The 20,632-nt window shown below is 42.6% G+C and overlaps 2 protein-coding genes across 3 annotated transcripts; both read left to right on the top strand.

Annotated features, from left to right (window-relative positions):
* Positions 1-144: 144 nt before the first annotated feature.
* cfap206 (cilia and flagella associated protein 206) lies at positions 145-19,519 on the top strand (the record flags this gene model as incomplete). Its single annotated transcript, XM_080744941.1, has 12 exons — positions 145-246; positions 374-457; positions 725-815; positions 1,006-1,194; positions 3,455-3,613; positions 3,987-4,192; positions 5,013-5,132; positions 6,976-7,174; positions 15,004-15,144; positions 17,236-17,429; positions 18,033-18,176; positions 19,298-19,519. 12 exons carry the CDS (start codon positions 145-147, stop codon positions 19,517-19,519), a joined length of 1,851 nt encoding a protein of 616 aa, XP_080601067.1.
* Positions 10,502-14,683, top strand: LOC308300477 (uncharacterized protein). 2 transcript variants are annotated; one of them, XM_080744323.1, is made up of 3 exons: positions 10,502-10,694; positions 11,093-11,467; positions 11,552-14,683. In XM_080744323.1, exons 1-3 carry the CDS (start codon positions 10,592-10,594, stop codon positions 12,592-12,594), a joined length of 1,521 nt encoding a protein of 506 aa, XP_080600449.1. In that variant the 5' UTR covers positions 10,502-10,591; the 3' UTR covers positions 12,595-14,683. The 2 variants fall into 2 exon arrangements, with proteins under 2 accessions (XP_080600449.1, XP_080600448.1); XM_080744322.1 differs by having other exon boundaries at positions 11,093-14,683.
* Positions 19,520-20,632: the final 1,113 nt, after the last annotated feature.

Consider the following 20,632-nt stretch of genomic DNA (forward strand, 5'->3'; position numbering starts at 1 on the left):
AAATCATTGTACAGTAGGTACTTAGCACCCTCTAGGGGTTACAGTCTATATGCTGTCCGTTACTATGGCGACTTGTTATCAACAAGTTCAGCGAAGACTCAGCTCTCATACTCCGTGCGTGGTACTGATTGTTACCTGAACGAGATGTCTCAAGCAGAGAGTGTGATTAAAAATATCATTCGTCAGATTGCTCAGGAATGTGCCGCTCAAGGGAACGTGGTGAAGGACACATTGGTCGCCTTCGTGGTAGGTAGTTCTTTATTAGAGGTTTGCATAGGGAAAGGTAGCCTACAGGAGACAGTACAGTCTTAAGTTCATGTTTTATTTCAGTTTATTCGTGCCAAAATGCAAGTGATGCATCTTGTTTGTATAGGTAAAAGCTGTAGTCCTGGATCCTCGAAATGAATTCAACGTTGATAGGATGCTGACCAAGCAAGATGTCCAAAAACTTGTGCAGGTGAGGGAAGTTTGGGGTCGACCGACTTTAGATGTCCATGCTTCTTATAATCAATATAGATATATTCTCTTTAGTCACTGCTGCTATTAATGCAGAAGAACGCACGTCTAAAAACATTCCCCGAATACTTTGTAGTTGCAAGTTACCAATGAATAATGGAGAGGCTATAAGCACCATCTACAGGATGGTTAGGGTTATTACACAAACTCTGAAATTGCTCTTCCTGTGTATCATCAAACTCACATTGCCTGGTGTCTTTCTTTACAGCTGTGTGTGGAAAGACTGCTGGAAAAATGTAGCCCAGCCCTTGACACTATCAAAATGCAAGTCTATTTTGATATGAACTACACCTCTCGATGTAAGTGCATGAAATGGCATTCTAAACCATCCCTTTAGTAATGGAACACCTTCTTAGCCTAATAGCCTACAGGGTGTTGCTTACTAAAAATGCATTATTTTGTTATGCATCAACACTGGAAAATAAGACACATAATATGTACATGTAAAAGGATACAACAAAATAAATGATATGGTCCTGTTCCTAACAGCTGAGTTCATTGAGGAGCACCATGGTGTGCTGCGGTCCAGGTTGAGCCCAGTGATGCGAGACATCACAGACAGCAGGGTGAAGACCAGAGAAGAACTTGATGCTCTGTATAGCACCATCGTTCACTACATGCTGCTGTCTTCTGGCCTGGGCTCTCCTACTGACCTCAACACGGTGCGAGAGACAACAGGTCTGTTACACACACATAGTATGTTCAATACTGGAACTGAAGCCAGGATCATAGCCTGTCCTGCATCATAAGCACATTTTCAATATTATACGATACATCTGGAGGTGCAGGAGCGCCTGTCGACAGGGCAGTGGTTCTCAAACTTTTTTCATGTTAAGGATCCCCCAAATTAATATGTATTTATTTTGGACCCTCATCTGAAAATAGTTTGTGCCAGGGACCCGCCCATACAAGATGCGTTTCAATTTCAATTTTCGATTTCAAGAAACTTTCAAAACGTAAACATTTTCAAGATGTATTGAAAATAGACTATATAGGGTTGAAGTCGTTACACTAGTTTTTATGTTCTATTAACTCATTTTGCTGGAACCAACTCAAGGACTCCTGATCCTGGGTGTCCCCGGACCCCACTTAGTGATCCAAGTGGTTAACCCTGTAAGACCTGGAAAGCTTTACATTTTAACCATTATTTTATACTTTGGCTATTCAAAAATAGCAGGCATACAAGCTCATAGCGCGGCATGCTATTTTTGAAAAATCATGAACACGTGCAGATCTTTCATCAAATCAAATCAAATCAAATCAACCTTTATTTGTATAGCACATTTACAACAGCGGAGCTGACCAAAGTGCTGAACATGATAAAATCAATAATACAGAAACAATAATACCTAAAATGCAATGGTATAAAATCAAAATACAAGAGTAAAAACAACAGAAAAAGAGCTATATACAACTAAAGGCAGTGGAGAACAGGTGAGCTTTTAGCAAAGATTTAAAAGCACCAATTGACTGGGCGGATCTAATGGGAAGGGGCAACATATTCCAGAGCCTTGGGCCTGCGGCGGCAAAAGCGCGGTCACCTCTACTCCTCTTGTTAGTATTGAGGGTGTCCTCCAGCAGCATTTTGTCCGCGGACCTCAAGGCTCTGGTGGGGACATAGGGTTTTATTAAATCAGAAAGATAAGAGGGTGACAGGCCATGAAGGGATTTAAAAACAGATAAAAGAACCTTAAAATCTATTCTTAATTTTACAGGGAGCCAGTGAAGGCTGGCCAGGACTGGAGTAATGTGTTCACGTTTTTTTGTGCCAGTAAGGAGGCGCGCGGCTGCGTTCTGCACCAGCTGTAGGCGCCTAAGTGATGCCTGATCAAGGCCGACATATAAAGAATTACAATAATCTAATCTGGACGTAATAAAAGCATGAATAACCATCTCAAGTTGTTTTTTTGGGAGGAAGGATTTTACCTTGGCAATCAGTCTGAGCTGGAAGAAACTAGTTTTTACAACAGTGCTAATGTGCTTATCTAATTTAAAATCACTATCTAAAATAAAACCTAGATTTCTGGCGGAGGAGCGAACGTTGGAACTGAGGGTGCCCAGGGAGTTAGATGGTAGGGTGGGATGATGATCGAATAATATGATTTCAGTTTTGTTTTCATTAAGCGTGAGAAAATTGGATGCCATCCAGGCCTTGACATCGTTTAAACAGTTGAGAAGTGGTTGGAATGGGTCATTTGATTTGAGGGGAAGATAAATTTGTACATCGTCTGCATAACAGTGAAAAGACATATTGTGTTTTGTTAAAATTGGTCCTAGTGGCAACATATAAAGAAGAAATAAGATGGGGCCTAGTATAGAGCCTTGTGGAACTCCGCATGAGAGGGGGGCGGGGGGTGATGTAAATTCCCCAATATGTACGGAGAAAGTTCTGTCTGATAGATATGACTGTAGCCATGAGAGAACGGTGCCTGAGATGCCGACGTGGTGTTCTAAGCGTGATAATAAAATTGAGTGGTCGACGGTGTCAAAGGCCGCAGAGAGGTCCAGAAGCACAAGTGCGGCAGGGGTACCATCATCAACTGTTAAAATTAAATCATTAAAAACTCTAAGGAGCGCGGATTCAGTGCTGTGACCGGGTTTAAAGCCTGACTGGAATTTTTCGTGAATGCCATGTGATAGGAGGAATGACTGTAATTGGGAATATACAACTTTTTCAAGGACTTTGGATAAGAACGGGAGCTGGGAGATGGGCCTTTGAATATACATTTTTAACTCAAACCTCTGGGAGGTCCCTGGAACAAAATATTTTGGGATGGGAGGGCCGTGGCCAAATACATATAATCCTGGGGGTCCCTGATTTTAAAAGGTTTGAGAACCACTATATAAACATAGGTTTGTCAGAAAACTGGATTTAGAAGACATTTATAGAATGGGGTCCTCCGTTCTAAGTGGTTAACACAGCGTGGATGTGCTCTAGCTGCCCTGCAGAGCGTGTTCCCTCAGGTGGAGCTGGGGACCTTCATGTCCCTCCTGAAGAGGGACAAGGAGCTGCAGCTCATGGAGCTCACCATGATCGTCACAGGCATCCGCCTCTTCAATAAGTTCAGCAAGAAGGGAGGAGAGGGCATTGACAACTGTGAGTCCGACGCATGCTTCAATAAGTCATATGACCAAGTATAAATTAGGGCTTCAATGGTTAATTTATAGACTTTTTTTTTGTAGATAGGTTTTCCAACTTTGTACATTATATGTTTTTGTTTTTATAGCATTAGTCGGTGTGCATCTTGCAGGTTGCTAAGCAGAAGAACAAATTCATGGAAAATATATCTTAGTGTAACACTGAAATGTAAAAGCTCCAGTCTATAAAAGTGATACTTCTGTTTCAACCAAGGACCTACTGTATAATACAGAATGTTCTTAAAAAAGTGATCTGTTAAATGCTTCGCAAAAAGCATCTAATTTTGACTAAAAATTACTTTCCTCACTTTTTTCCTGTTCCTTTTGTACAGTGCCTAAAATTCTGCAAGATGCTCTGCCAGCTGCCACTAACGTAATAGAACATGAGTTGAATCTTACCCAGAGTTTGACGTGGAAATACACAGCAGTACTGGAGAGACTAATGGGTTCTTCTGATGAGAACCAGCGACTCCTGCTCCAACTCAAACAGGCCCTGTACAATGTCAGACAGCACCAAGCTTTCCTTAAAGTCATATTGGTGAGTCGAATGTAATTGTTATTGTTTTAAATCCAGCAGTACAATCATTAATGTAGTGATTATAAACAAATAATCTTATGAATTAACAGATCATTTTTAAACCCTGGGAATTAAAATAATGTGGAAAAACTGCCATATGTTACAATTGGGAATGATCTTAATCATTTACAATGGGTATTTATATGCCAATATTATACCAACTACCAGCTCTGTGGCCTTGTGGTTTGAGTGTCTGCCCTCAGTGCCCTGAAATTGGGAGGTCAGATTTCAATTCCCAAAGACTATAAAACTCAGTGCCTCCCTGCTTGGCTCTCAGCATCAAGGGTTGTATTAAGGGTCAGTCCCTGTGACATACTAGGGCCATGTCCACGAGGTGTACATGTACATAATGACTACTTTATGTACAGAAACAAGAGATGGGCTCTTGGGCCACATTACTCTGGAACTGTTGGTTCTCAAGCTATTTACTACTTACAACTACAGTCAATGCAATATTTGATTTGATTTGATTTATTAGAAAAGCAATAACCAACATACAATTCATACTGGTTAGTACATTTTCGAGGATAAAACACATTAAGACTCGGTTGAATAAATAAAAACAAATTTTCGTAAAAAAAAAAGATAGCTCAAATGAAATAAACGTTATAATACTTACTTGATAATACCACAAAAAATCGTAGGACATGACTTCAGTTCACAATCAGCTTTGGAATATGGATAAGGTGCTTAATAAATTAGTAAATTAGTCTTAAGTGGTCCACTGAGAAGAACAGAGTTGTATAAAGAAGTAATTGTCTTTTTGTGTGTACATTGACAGGCAGATGTACGTTTATGCGCCAAGCAGGTTGAACTCATGCAGACTGAGCTCGTATCACGGATACAGCAGCTTAAAGACACAGTGCATACAAAGACAGCTGTACCGACTGCACAGGTTTTTGTAAGTATGTGCTGTAACTGCTGACAATTTCTATTGCAGTAGTGGTTCCCAAACATTTTCATGTAAGGACCTGTTTTTGAAGACACACATGCATATCGTTGTTGAGGGCTAGAAATCTTGTGTCTCCAACTTTTGTGTATAATTTCCTAAATTAATGGGTGGCTTGGATTTTGGAGGGCTGCATTTGCGAATGTTCAGTTGGTGATTTTTCTTTGATCCCTAACTTTGATTATACTGTATTACATAAAAATTGTCTACATTAGTAGTTGTTGCGACCGAAGGTCGCATATACTCTGAAAAACCGTGTCGCTTGAGTGTCCTTCCTTCCTTCCGTAACCTCTGTGATGTCAGTGTGATGTCAGCGAGTTGTGACATCACTTCCTGTACGGGGCGGCTACACGAAATGTGGATAACACTATATATGGAGATAGTCCAGTCCATCATGTCATATGGGACTACCGTCATAGACAGTAGCCAAAAGAGAAGGATACACAAGACTAAGAAAGACAAAAAAAGGAGGAGGAGGATAAAGATACCAAAAGGAGAGAGAAGAAAGGGTGGATGAGGTACAATGTGTCTCAGAAAAGAAAAGGAGGTGGCAACGGGGGCGGCTAGATAAAGTTATTAGGCCTGGATCCGACTTTAAGTCGACGTACAGGATTCCAGAAGTGTAGCGCTTATTCGCTCTTGTATCAAACTGGTACTCGAAACGTTCTTAGAATTTAATATATATTTTCTAAAGTAAATATGGGGGCGGCTGTGAAAAAAAGAGAAGAATAAAAAAGAAAAAAAGGAGGAGGATAAAGATACAAAAAGGAGAGAGAAGAAAGGGTGGATGAGGTACAATGTGCGGTATCCTCCTTGTCAAGCTCGACGTTGGTCATTTGGACCTATACATGGAGAAATGGAGCGAACCTGTTTGGCCTAAACATGGAGATGTGGTACAGAATGACTCATATATGGGCATAACAAGTATGTCATGTGACATCACTTCCTGTACAGACAGTCAGACAGACAGCCATTGACTCCGGCCTAACAATGGCTACTGTCTATGACGGTAGTCCCATATGACATGATGGACTGGACTATCTCCATATATAGTGTTCTCCACATCTCCATGTTTAGGCCCTATCGCTCACACCCTAGGTGGGGTTGGCGATAGGGCCTTTCTGTGTGGAGTTTGCATGTTCTCCCCGTGTCTCCTAGGGTTGATACCCTCACAAAAACATGAACAAACTCCCCCCAGAATGATAACAACTAGAATCGTCAGAGAAACGCTGTGGTTGGCCATGATAGTCAAGAATTGGCGCGACCTCGGGTTGATACCCTCACAAAAACATGAACAAACTCCCCCCAGAATGATAACAACTAGAATCGTCAGAGAAACGCTGTGATTGGCCAGATAGTCAAGAATTGGCGCGACCTCGCCCTTTAGGGCGAGGTCGCATGTCACCCTGAGGTCGCATTCCACCCTCAGGTGTCTTACTAGTAGTAGTGTTTCATTGTGTACATTAACCATTTAATCCCTATATACTTATTATTACATCAAATAGCAAAACTATCAGATCTGTTACAATTTACAGTTGTCATTGGGCAGACACGTTGATTCTCCATATTTCAACTTTGTTTGTTTTTTCATCAATTAATGCTCTACTACGTCATACAAGAGTGGCTCAAAGGTGGCAAAAATATTATCAGCAAGAGCTTGTGACATAATAATAACTACATTTGTATCCATTGGAAACACAGGTTATTTTGGCCCCGGCCATTTCTTCAACAGTAATGGCTTTGGTTGTACAGATACAGTGCAATGTTTCCACCTAACAGGGATCTCTTTTGTCAGCCACACTTCAGGGCTGTGGCCACGCTGTGGAGGGGTCTCCAGGACGAGATGGTCGTGCTGAGCATCCTGGACGGCATGGTGACACACCTGCAGCCCTTCCTCTCCTCTCAGGCTCAGCTCTTCTCCGTGGGCCGCTTAGACGACCTGTTGGAGGGCTCCGACTTCAAGACTGATGAGGACAGAATGGCAGAGTGTTCAGGTACTGTACATCGGCCACTGTTTATCCACTTCCTTCCGGGCCATGCCTATCTACAAGCTCACAGTTGTGTTGACGCTTGTAAATACGCTGTTTTCGCTATTCATTGCATGTCAAAGTATATTTATGTTCTACCCAGGATTTGAACGCCTGTCTCCTGCACAAGTACTGACATTTTTGGAGCTGTGTGGAACAGAGCTCCCCATAGGCAGCAATGTGTGTCCTCACCGTGTCCTCACCGTCAAGTGAGAACGGTCTCGTTGAGTTTGAACAGGATATGCGCATGCGCGACCGCACGCGCGCACGCACGCACAACACACACACGCACGCACGCACGCACAACACACACACACACACACACACACACACACACACACACACACACACACGGCTCGAACGAACACATGGAGAGGAGAACGTGGCAACACACGGCTCGAACGACCGAACACACAGAAAACGTAGCAATTAGCAAATCTACAAGCTCACAATGACTCGCATCCCGGCCGAAATTGACTAGTAAAGGCAGCCGTACACTACACGATAATCGGGGCATTTAATTACCCTCCCGACAGTCGGTTTGCCTCCGACTGAAAGGGGCAGCAGACAAACAAAATCATAACTACAATATTACCGCTGACGGCGTCGCGCGCAGCAAATACCGAAGCGTTGAAACGGCACATCTGTACTTAGACAGCGCAAGCCCCAGACAAACACACTCCCAAGAACAGGAGCGCTCGAGCACATAGTAGCCTACGTCCTTTATACAGTGCTCCCCAGAGCACCAACACAACAGTGACCACCGAATGCATGCAACAACGGCCAGAGAACCCACATAGCAAACAGGTTTGGCCCGAATCCGGCTGAAATCCGGCAGGTCTGGCTGACTATGGCTTGTGTGCCACACATCTCCAACTAGTCAAGGCTCTAACTCGTTCTCCTGCTACACCATCAACATGTGGAACGCCCTTCCTCAAGCCCTAAAGGAGAGCAAATCCCTAGCCTCCTTCAAAATTGGTATGAAAAGTCACCTTCAGACAGCTGCTACCCGTGACTTGTAAATAGACTAAGCCCCCTTGCCCCACCCCCCCTTTTTTATTATTCTTTTTTCTGCCTTTGTATTTGATGTTATGCTTTTGAAACTGATATTATCCTAGATAAAGTACTATGTTCTATCCGTCTGTCTTTCAATGTTATATGAGATACTTAAAGTGTGGTTCCTGTGGAAATAAGCCTCGGCTTTCTAGGATCTCCTTTTAGTTGACCTTGTACCAGTGATTTGTACTGTCATGAAACTGTACTTTTTTCTATTGCAAACTTCTAATAAATTCTTCAATCAATCAATCAATCATCACAGTGTCTCTACATCATAATAACAGCTGGGTTTCTCAATCAATTTCTCATAGTGAACTAGGGCGCCCAATAACACCAGTCCAGGGTGCCTCAGAATAATATTTAGAATGTATCAATATCTTGTAGTGAGCTTGTAAATCTGCTACTTTTGGTGAATATCCCCTTAGAATAGGGATGCTGGGGTTTATTGATTGAATGCCAAGTATAAATGTTTATTTTAAATCTGTCCTAATGAAAGATTTAAGGGAGCCTCCGCACACTCAAAAGTGTGCAAAATCATGTTCTTCATGTTAAATAAAGTGCAAGCTTTTGGTCATAGACCTTCTTCAGGCATGCAGCACCTCGATGAGTGGTGGTCCTTTCACTATTAATCTGTCCTAATAGAAGCAGATATTTTCTCAAGTTATATGTTTGTTAGGCCTATTATGGACAGTATTTGTTATTTCAAATAATAGTAAATATGCTACATTTGCATAAAGCAAGTATTTGTCTACTCCCATCACACACACAGATCTAGAAGACATAGAATGTAAAAATATAGATCTAGAACACATAGAATCAATCTAAAAAATATAGAACTAGAACACATAATTTATAGATCTAGAACACATAGAATTCATAGATCTAAAACACATAGAATCAAAAACATAGATCTGGAACTGCTCAAATTCACAGCTCCACTTCGAACCGAGGTTTGATTTTTACCAACTGTGTGCACATGCATGTCCGTGCGAGCGTTATGATGGAAACATTTTAATATTCAGTCAGGGTGAAGTCTATTTATTGAAGATTTCAGCAACAGAGAAACGGCAACAGAGAAACAGCATACACAGCATCAGAGCTTGCACCCAGCGGTGCCGAAGCCTCCTGAAGTGTCATATGGGACACCTCTTACACACATAGATGCTCTCCATAAATGGAGATAGAATAGAAACATATATCTAAGGACCATACAGTATATAATAAGACTGACTGGTTAAGTTAGCAATGACCATATCACACTTTAGGACACATTATATGCTGACACAGAAGTAGAAATCACAGGAGGATGTCAGCTGTTGGACTGACAGCTGCAGGCAAATCAAAATGAGTATTTGGCTTGTGAGATTTGCTTTAAACTATGTTCTACCAAGTTGAATGTAAGTAAGATAAATACACTTTAACGCACCAAAACATTGCGAACCAAGTGGAACCAACAGCAGCTGAATGGCAGGTGAACTGTATTCGCTAGGTAGCAATGTTGTGTCTATACAACAACGCACCTCGCGACTTTGTCTACAGCCCCCCTCCCACCCCCCAGAGAGAGAGAGAGACGCACGCACTCACGCACGCACGCACGCACGCACACACACACACACATTTAAATTTCTTTATTTGAGTCCACATTTATAAAATACATTACAAGGGACACAAATGTTTTTCAGTTGCTTCTGATGTCCCACATGCTTGAAACAACATGTCAGTGCCCAGATCCAAGCAAGTCCAGACTGTACAGAATCACCACATGAGCTCATTCACAGGTATTACATTTCAGTCTGCTATAACACCGGATAAATAATTATGGGTACAAATAGCACCTTCTCCTCCAAATGGATCGACTGCCTATAATGGAGGAGATTGAGCAATAAGTTGCAAGCTGCTTTGCCCTATACCTGGACAACCCCAGAATCCTCAGGCCCCTGAAAACACACACACACACACACACACACACACACACACACACACACACACACACACACACACACACACACACACACACACACACACACACACACACACACTCTACATACAGTACATGAGGAACCAATGCTTTTTGTGTCACAGTGGAGAGTGGGTGGAGACGAGAGTGGGTGGAGAGTGGGTGGGTCCTGGTCATGTAAGCACTGTTTTGTCCTGTGTTGATCTGGGAAAGTTTTAGCGGAGCAGAGGACTGAAGCTCACTGACCTCAAGACCATAGTATGTCAGCAAGTAAAGTCAGATCCCAAGCGGTCAAACCGGACCTCAAATGTCCACCATCAAAGTGGACCGAAGGAGATGAACTACCGGTATTTGGGGGTTTTAAAAGAGAGATGCCGTCCAACAGCTTTTCAGCTGCTGCGTCAGAGGAGGAACAGCCACAGATCTACCAGCGAGCCATGCTGAAGCAGCTTGTGATAAAGTTACACAGAACAGGTGTGTGGTGTGCATGTTTTTATGTTCCTCTATGCTTTTCTTTCACCTTCTATAGAAAGCAGATGTACAGAAATGTGTGTGTGTGTGTGTGTGTGTGTGTGTGTGTGTGTGTGTGTGTGTGTGTGTGTGTGTGTGTGTGTGTGTGTGTGTGTGTGTGTGTGTGTGTGTGTGTGTGTGTGTGTGTGTGTGTGTGTGTGTGTGTGTGTGTGTGTGTGTGCATGCGTAAATGGGAGGGAAAGAGAGAGACAGAAAGAGAGAGAGAGAAAGATAATCAGTCTTCAGTCGGGCCAGGAATCTGCCTAAATGTTCCAACTTTGCTGCTGCCATCCTAAATTAAGAACATATATTTAAAAATGTAACGTTTCATATTTTTTCTCTCTTCTCATTCTCCATGCCAGATGTTTTTCCTGCCCAACTCAAACATATCTTCAGCAGAAATAGACATCTTAAACATCACCAGAGAACTACAGGAGAGAAACCGTTTCACTGTGACCTGTGTGGTGTAAGCTTCAGCCAGAGCAGTAGTCTGAAACGACACCAGAAAATTCATACAGGAGAGAAGCCCTACACCTGTGACCAGTGTGGGACCAGGTTCAGCCTGAGTAGTAGTCTCAAAGATCACCAGAGAATTCATACAGGAGAGAAACCCTACACCTGTGACCAGTGTGGGACCAGGTTCAGGCATATAAGTTATCTGAAAAAACACCAGAGAATTCATACAGGAGAGAAACCCTACACCTGTGACCAGTGTGGGACCAGGTTCAGCCGGATAAGTGCTCTGATACAACACCAGAGAATTCATACAGGAGAAAAGCCCTACGACTGTGTCCAATGTGGGAAACAGTTCAGCCATAGAGCTAATTTAACAAAGCACGAGAGAATTCATACAGGAGAGAAACCGTTTCACTGTGACCAGTGTGGGACCAGGTTCAGCCTGAGCAGTCATCTGAAACAACACCAGAGAATTCATACAGGAGAGAAACCCTACACCTGTGACCAGTGTGGAACAAGGTTTAGCCGTAGCAGTGCTCTGAAACAACATCAGAGAATTCACACAGCAGATAAACCCTACCACTGTGAGCAGTGTGGGAAACAGTTCAGCACTAACAGTAGTCTCAAATGTCATGAGAGAACTCATAGTGGAGAGAAGCCCTACACCTGTGAGCAGTGTGGGACCAAGTTCATCCTGAGCAGTGCTCTGAAACAGCATCAGAGAACTCATACAGGAGAGAAGCCCTACCACTGTGAGCAGTGTGGGAAACAGTTCAACAGGAACACACATCTCAAACAGCATCAGAGAACTCATACAGGAGAGAAACCCTACAACTGTCAGCAATGTGGGTTAAGCTTCAGCCAGAGCAGCGCTCTAAAACACCACCAGAGAACTCATACAGGAGATAAGCCCTACACCTGTGACCAGTGTGGAACAAGGTGTCGCCAGAGCAGTGATCTGAAACAACACCAGAGAATTCATACAGGAGAGAAGCCCTACCACTGTGTTGAGTGTGGGACCAGGTTCAGGCAGAGTGGTAATCTGAAACAACACCAGAAAATTCATACAGGAGAGAAACTGTTTCACTGTGACCAGTGTGGTACCAGGTTCGGACAGAAACGTCATCTGAAAGAACACCAGAGAGTTCATACAGGAGAGAAGCCCTACCACTGTGTCCAATGTGGGAAACAGTTCAGCGTTAGATCTAATTTAACAGCGCACAAGAGAATTCATACAGGAGAGAAACCCTACACCTGTGAACAGTGTGGAATAAGCTTTGGACGGATCAATCATCTGAAACAACACCAGAGAATTCATACAGGAGAGAAGCCCTACACTTGTGACCAGTGTGGGACCAGGTTCAGGCTGAGCGGTACTCTCAAAAGGCACCAGAGAATTTGCCTCTGATGCCCAAAGTGCCTGTTTTTAAATCCCTGCCCAAGGGTTAGGGTTGGCCCCTATCAAGAAAAACATAATAATACTAATAGATTCACTGATAATCTATCTATAAATGCGAGAAGTCTCTGCGTGCGTGCGTGCGTGCGTGCGTGTCTGTCTGTATGTAGAGTTAGCTTGGTTTATTACTGCGAGAGAGAACGCACCACCCTCTCTCACAATGCAAATTGATGCTAACTTGACCATGTTCTCTCTCTCAGCTGATCTCTGAGTGGGCTGAAGTGGCCAACGCATATTACATGGGAGGTTGCGGCCCGTAAAAAAAAGAAATTTGAATACAGACAGAATCTTGTATTACCAGGATAAGAAATAATACTTGTAGAAAGGTTGTTATTTTGAGAGAGAAATGTCCTGCAAGATGATTAAATTTTTGATATGTTTTATTTTGATGATAACTGTTGTAGCCAACAATCTATCTCAATATTACATTCAGTAATAGTAACGTCATGAGTATATCAGTGTTGTTGTGCACTCGTTATCCTTATTATCTCGTCACAATGACGTGCTCACAAAATGGTGGCCGGAACTACGTCATCTGGAGCAAGACTCCTCCCCAACTCCTCCCTAAGCCTGTTCTCTATTGCTAAAGGCCAGTCCATACTATCCAAAAACAAACTTTTCAGTTTCGGAGAGAGTACATGGACAGGCCTTAACACCTTGAGACAGGCACTCAGCAAGCATAGTTCACTCCCCCATCAATGAATTGCTGCTTTTACACAGATTAGCTCCACAACTGAGATGTGTTCATTTCATGGTGTTCATTTCATGAGCTTTTGTTAGCTTGGTTCGTACAGAGTTAGGCTAATTGTTTTACCCCTATTTCCAATCAATGTGATATTATTCAATATACAACCGTTTAGAGATTTGTTCATGGTTGTCCATATATGACCCACCCACTGTACCCTGTATGCAGTGTCGGACTGGGCATCTGGACCACCGGGAGAAATCCAGATCGTCCGCTGGGGCGATCGGACGCTCTGTGATCACGGTGGTGTATATATTATATGCTGGTAAAAATGCAATTGCAGAAACAGCAGAAACAGCCCCAGAACAGCAGCAGAACAGCAGAAACAGCCTCATCTAGTGGTTGTATATGGGAGGTATGATACCGCCACACTAAGCAGCCGCCACCAATGATTAAGAGTGGCTGCAGCAGCTGGCATAATCTGATTCCAATGAAAGCAGACGGCCAGCCGTGGTAGTATGTGGTAGGTACTATACCAGTTTGTTACTAGAAGGGTTAGTATATACTAAGTAAGGGCTGATTCTAGTTCTAGATCAGGGATTCTTTCAACCTGAACCCTATTTTCTTATCTATTTTTATCTAAGTGAGTGGTGGGATTTTCACAATTTGCTGTTGCTCCTCTTGGGATCAGTGACTTTTGTTTCAATTTATTCCAAATCCAATGGGGTAATTGAGCACATAATCCATTTGCCCCATTGGAATACATTGAGCTGTCCATCACTTCCTACAGTACAGGAGCAGTTGCAAATATTGAAAATCCCACCACTCATTTAAATAAAAGTAGATGGGAAAAAATGGAGTTTGGTACTGTTTGTATTAATAAATAATGCTCAATTATTTTTTGAGCATTTTTTGAGGGCCGGTCTGTTGCAAAGTCCAGGGCTGAAAATGTTTCCCAATCCGACCCTGCAATGAGCTAATAGAGCCTGCCTGCTTGCTCTGGGGAGAATAGAAGACAAAGGATCTAAATGTCTTGTATATGTTTTTTTTCTTTTTCTTTTTTCTTTTTTTACATACATTAACACTACCAGACAGATTGAATAAATTAATGTTGTGTTCTCAAAGAAAATGTTTTAGTGTGTAGTGTGTAGCACCATTCGGTTAAACAACAACAACACATGTATTTCCCCCTTTGGGGTTTGGATCCTCCCTTTTCTTAGTTCACTTCCTCCCGGTTTATTTCTACTAACAACATTACATGTTTAAGGCATAGTTCTACCAAGAGGTGTATCTGATGAAACTGTTATACTATACAGCACACACACATAATGTCATATTCTGAAAATAAACATTGAATTGCCCTGATCATAGTCTGTTTTTTGAGCGGTGGTGACACTGTCTCTATACGTGGCCGTGTGTGTGGGTATGTGTGTGTGTATGCGCGTGTCTGTCTGTATGTAGCCTGCAGTACCTTTTCTGACCACACATGTTAAGGGAGGGGCGCTGTTGTTCAGGCCAGGCCAGGCAAGGCACACTCACTCACACACACACACGCACGCACGCACACACGCGCAGCCTCCACCGCTCAGTTCACACAAGTGTGATTTTTTTATATATAAGTAGATGAGTGATGAGTGCTGTAGCATGAACACTGTATTCTTCTTCATGACATCCAGGTGACTGTATTAATCCTTCAGAGATGAAGACACAGGAGTGGCTTCTGCCCGAAACGACTGCAAACTTTGACAAACTGCCACTGCAGTATAAAGGCTACTGTGGCTACGCCCTGGTTAAGAAAGGCGGGCTTCTACTGCCAGGTACTGTATGTGATTTGATTCCCCTCTACTCTATTCCACTCTGCAAGTGGCTTCGATGTTTTTCAAGCCATGGACCCCTTAGCTGAGAGAGAGAGATGAAGCATACTGCAGATTAAGCTTTAAAAGAAATATCTTCCTATGACCTTTTTTTCTTTTTCTTTTTGTCACTGTATATTTGCACATACGTGAAATGTGTCCTCTACATTTATAACTACTAAACGCAGTGAGCAGCCATTCTACGCTACGGCACTCTGGGAGCAATTAGGGGGTTAAGAGTCTTGCTCAGGGACACATGGAGTCATGGACACATTGCTGGCCTGGCCTGGAGTCGTACCTGGGACAATCAGGGGCTCTGGCTCCCCAGGCAGACTCACTAACCACTCAGCTATACCTTGTTTGTTGACGTGATCTTTTCTATTAATATGTTGGATTCATGTTAATATGGATTTTCAGACGTTTAATCATTCAAACCCTCAATACGTAGTAAACTGGTTCTGTGGCTCTGTCGGTCTGTGCCCAAAGGCTTGAGAACCACTGGATATTTTGATCCCATGACCCCAGAGATAATGTGAACCGATTTGTGTGAGTTTTTGACAAAATCTTTAGGAGTAGTAGCAAAAAAGTGTGTTTTGAAGAAAGCGCACTATGGCAGTGTCGTAGAATCTCTTGAGGAAAAGGGCACTTTTAGCAAAGATGATGGACCAGTCTGCATTCACTATTTATTCAGCAGGAAGAACATTTTACAACATGAGTTCTGTTCTAGGTCTAATGTGGCAAGCGAAGCTAGCAAGCGAGCACGCTTATGTAGTTCCTGGCTGCTTATATAATCTCTTTCGTTCTCTATTAAAGCAGACAGAATGAAATCTATTCTTACCTACCAATCACAAGGTGTTTCAATCATATGAGCATCCTGCTTCCAGCATCAGCATCCATGTTGATGTCTTAATATGTCCTGTCTCCTTCATCTTTATTTAAATCAAAGACCTTTAGTGACCAGTACCAGTAGCGCTTTCGAGGCCGGACGTGACCGGACGCCGTGTGGCCAATATATTTCCCACATGCACGCGCAAGGACGGCACAGCACAGAACAGTGCTTGTGCTTTCATGCTAGAATGCGTCCCCATAGATATGAGTGACGACGCGTGCCATATAACCTATCTAATGAGATGGCTATTTGCATAACACGTTTACCAGGTTACCAGTGAGTTTTTATTGTTGTATACTGACTGACTGCCTATGTGCCAAAGACAATTTTCCATTTTATGCTAAATTTGATGGGCAATAAAGTTTTTGTTCTCATCTTATATATGGCTCCATTACTGTGGTATGTAGGCTACTGTAGCGCTGTATTTTCTAATTGAATTACATTAAACTAGAAAGTAAAATCCTAAGTAACAATGCAATTATAATTAAGACTAGAAAACATTGTTTTTCTTTTTCCACCATTAGATCTGCTGAGATCCATTCTTTCTAAATAGCCACTAGAGGCGCGTGCGCGCGTGCACGTGACGTCAATAAATGACCGTCCGCCCTGAAAAGAAAATCCCAAAGCACCACTGACCATTACACAAGTGACTGGTCAGTTTGTCCCATCCAGATATCATATCTGTCATCAGGTTTCATTACTCTTAATATAGCAGTTCAAGCAGACAGTGATGAAGCAATCTAGCTACTAGTCTGTGGTCTAACTCAGTGGTTCTCAACCTGTGGGTCGGAGACCCCACATGAGTTTGGGGGTATCAGCAGATGACAGTGAAAGTGACAATTCAAGGACTTGTTTTAATACCTAAAGGAAAACGTAATCAACAAACTAACTAACATTGGCCAAGAAGGAGGCAAACATTTTGAAAATAAATAAAATGTAATACCTCAACTGCTACAAGTGCTTGTCAGGGTTCAAATATGGTTATTCTGGGGGGGGGGAACAGCCTGAAAAGGTTGAGAACCACTGGTCTATCTGACCAATAACCTTGTATGAGCATTTACTCAAATACGCTCACACAATGTATACAAATATTACATATCACTGCATAGTAGAGAAATCTGGTAATAAAAATGAACATTTTGAAATCTCTTTCATTTCCTGCACAGGTAATCCGAGCATTGGAGTGCTGAAACACAGGGAGAGATTCTACGTTTTCAGCTCCAAACAAGCTGCCTTGAACTTCGCCTCCAGGGCAGATGAGATGATTGAGTCTGTGGGGGAGAGGGCCAAGCGCTCCCCTGAGCTCATTCAGCTGCTTCAGCTCCACCAGCAGTTTTCCACCGTCACTCCATATTCTGAGGTGGTTGTTATTGTTATGTTGAGTCAGTGGTTCTGAACCTGTGGGTCGGGGGGCCCACTGGTGGGGGGCCTCGAGATTATTGCAAGTAGGCCCCCAAATAACTGGCAAAATTGTAATGGTAACATAACATAGTATATAATGTGTGAAATGATGTTTCTTTACAACCTTGAAAAGTGAGTTTTCATTGTGAAAGTGATTCTGCTAAATTGGAACTTAAGGTTCACATTAGATCCATCGATCCAAGCTGGAACACAATCAATTGATTGATCATAATATAACACTTTTGAGATTTTCATGTGGGCCCTGATCCAGAAAACTTTGAATTGTATTTATGTATCAGTGTTTTCCCATAAAGGCCATATGATATGCCCACAATAGGTTTGATGCATTTGTGTCAAACATCACAGCTTAGACTGTAGCTTAAACACTGAACTATTCTATACTTAGTTTTTTCTCTTGTGAAATTGTAATTTGTATATTTTTGCTCATTTTGACCATTTTTGTTTGTGTTTAACACTTTCTGTGCTTGCTATACCAACTCCAGCTTCATTGCTCTCAAGGATCACAGTGAAGTAACTCTAACTTCTTTTGTAAACTTTACAGATGCAGTCAGGGGAGAGCTTCCTGGTCAAGCCCATTACCAAGTGTGACAGCTGTACACAGACTGACACACACCTGCTGGAGACAAACATTGTCAAATCATATGAGTGGAACGAGTGGGAACTACGACGAAAAGCAATCAAACTGGTCAGTAATGCCTAATTCATCTTTGTCTGGTGTCGAAAATAGCAGATCGACAAGCCCACTCACTCGACGCGCAACGGAGCGTCAATTAGGCTTAACACTGACCAGAATTCTGCCCCTTTAATAAATGTGATGTGCATGAAGTTCGAGATTTAATATCTCTAAAACTGTAATCGTGTTAATTTATATTTTGATAACAAAGGTCTCAAGTTAGCTGCTGTCCTTTAAAAGAGGGTTGTGTGCATTTTCAGAGCATGTTTATTTTAATGATTAATCAATCGATCGTGTTCCAACTTGGATCAATAGAACTAACGTATGGTATACTTTATTGGTGTCATCTTTTCATATTAAGGTTATATTATCATTAAAATATTAGCGTGTTGCCAGTCATTTGGTGGCCCACTTGCAATACCCTCACGGCCCACCACGGCCTCATGTCACTCAGGATTTTATCGTGGTGTGTAGACTTCACAAGGTCTTTTGTGATGGTGTAAATTAACCAATACATTAAGCTTTGGAGTATGAACCAGTGTGGGGACTTTATTGTGGACTTGCTGAAAGGTGAAACCAGTATGTTATGCCAAAACCTTATAGACCAAGGTTATTCTCCTAAAAAAAAATCACCGACAGTACAAAGGCAGGGCCCTTAGCCAATGAGGAGCAGCGTTCTTGGTGACAGCACCACCAACAAGTGCGACCTGATATAAATAACAACACGTGGGCTCGCTGAAAGGCGAAACCAGTATGTTATACCAAAACCTTATAGACCAAGGTTATTCTCCTCAAAAAACTGACCGACAGTACAAAGGTAGGGCCTTTATCCAATGAGGAGCAGTGTTCTTGGTGACATCACCACCAACAAGTGCAACCTGATATAAATATCAACACCCACATGAAATCCTTTGTAGTATGTTCTCCCAAATCTTTAGATACTAAAGTATATAAAGTACCGTATATAAAATGTAGGAGTCTCAGAAGTAATGTTGGAGTGCCCGTTGATTTTTATGCCCATATATGTTGGAGTGCCTGTTGGGTAGATCTTTGTGCCCATACTTTTGTGGTGTTCCATGCGAGCCCACACTGTTTCGTAGGAACAGTATTTCTAGTTATTTTTGTGATCACAGGCTAACCTTCGGACTGCAGTGACCCACTCCATGCAGACTGGTCTGAGCCACATGAGACGAGACAACAGCACCCAGACATTCCCACCCAAGGATGCAGCCTGTCAAACCAAGAGGGACGCATCCACAAGCGTTCCGAAGCCCCTGGTGTACCTGGCGGGCCTTCGAGGAAATAAGACTGGGCAAATGATTAAAACAAACCTGACCACGTCTATTGACCAATAACCATCTTTAGTTGTTTGTCTAAACCAGAGGTCTTCAACAGGGGATCCGGGACCCCAAGGGGGTCCCCAGATACTACAGCGGGGCCTCCTTTTTTATATTAACCACTTTAACCCTAGTGTCCATATTCTAAGAACTTTAGCCAAAAACGGCTATTTTCGAATCTATTAACAGGTTGTGGGGGTCCTTGCTTCATCTCTCTCCCAACTAAGGGGTCCTTGGCCTGAAAACATTGAAGACCCCTGGTCTAAGCAATCAAAGCTTTTATTGTTGCTTCAGAGGTATTTCTTCAAATTTGAAATCATACAGAAAATGACACAAATTACGCAACAAGACAATTATTATTCATTAAAGGAGAATTCCGGACTAGCCGTGTTATTACGTTAATCTAATGTTATGAAATCCCAGAACGATAGGTACAAACTGAAATAGATTTTTCTTTTTCTTCGATGGATGAAATAACCCCAGATTACAGTAAGAAAAGCACTCTAGTCCGGAATTCTCCTTTAAATCAGGGCTGTAGCTCATGGTGGGTATGGTATTTTAAATGATACTCTACTGAGGAACTGCTTGAAGCAGTTATCAATATGAAAAGAACTTGACATTGAGGTGAATACATTTGACTGTCGTGTTGCTGAGGGAGGGCGAGCTCTTCTGGGGTCCCCGACCCGGATTCGCGTCCCCGCAGTGGGGACACAACCCCACGGGGAGACGGAGCGCCAGCAGGCAGCACCTGACTCTGGTGAAAGCTAACCTGGTGAAATGCTAACCTCGGAGTCGGGGACGCGACTCCGGGTCGAGGACGCGACTCCGGGTCGGGGACGCAAGAAGAGATCACTCTTGCTGGAGTTGCTTTGAGAGGCCAGCTGGAGGGTGAGGTGGGGGGGTGGGGGTGACCTACAGTGTTACCAGATTTTGCGAGAGAAACGAGTAACCATGGAAATAGGGTATATGCACATATGCCATTTTGTTCTACTTCCGGGTGTCTTTCGACTTCCTTCACAGGTGTTTCTGATGATTTATCTTGGATAATATCAGTTTCAAAAGCATAACATCAAATACAAAGGCAGAAAAAAAAAGAAAAAAAGGGTCCTTGAGTGGGTTCCAAATGTCCCC

This window comes from Nannobrachium achirus (assembly GCF_963921795.1).
Source record: "Nannobrachium achirus genome assembly, chromosome: 16".
Lineage (NCBI taxonomy): Eukaryota > Metazoa > Chordata > Actinopteri > Myctophiformes > Myctophidae > Nannobrachium > Nannobrachium achirus.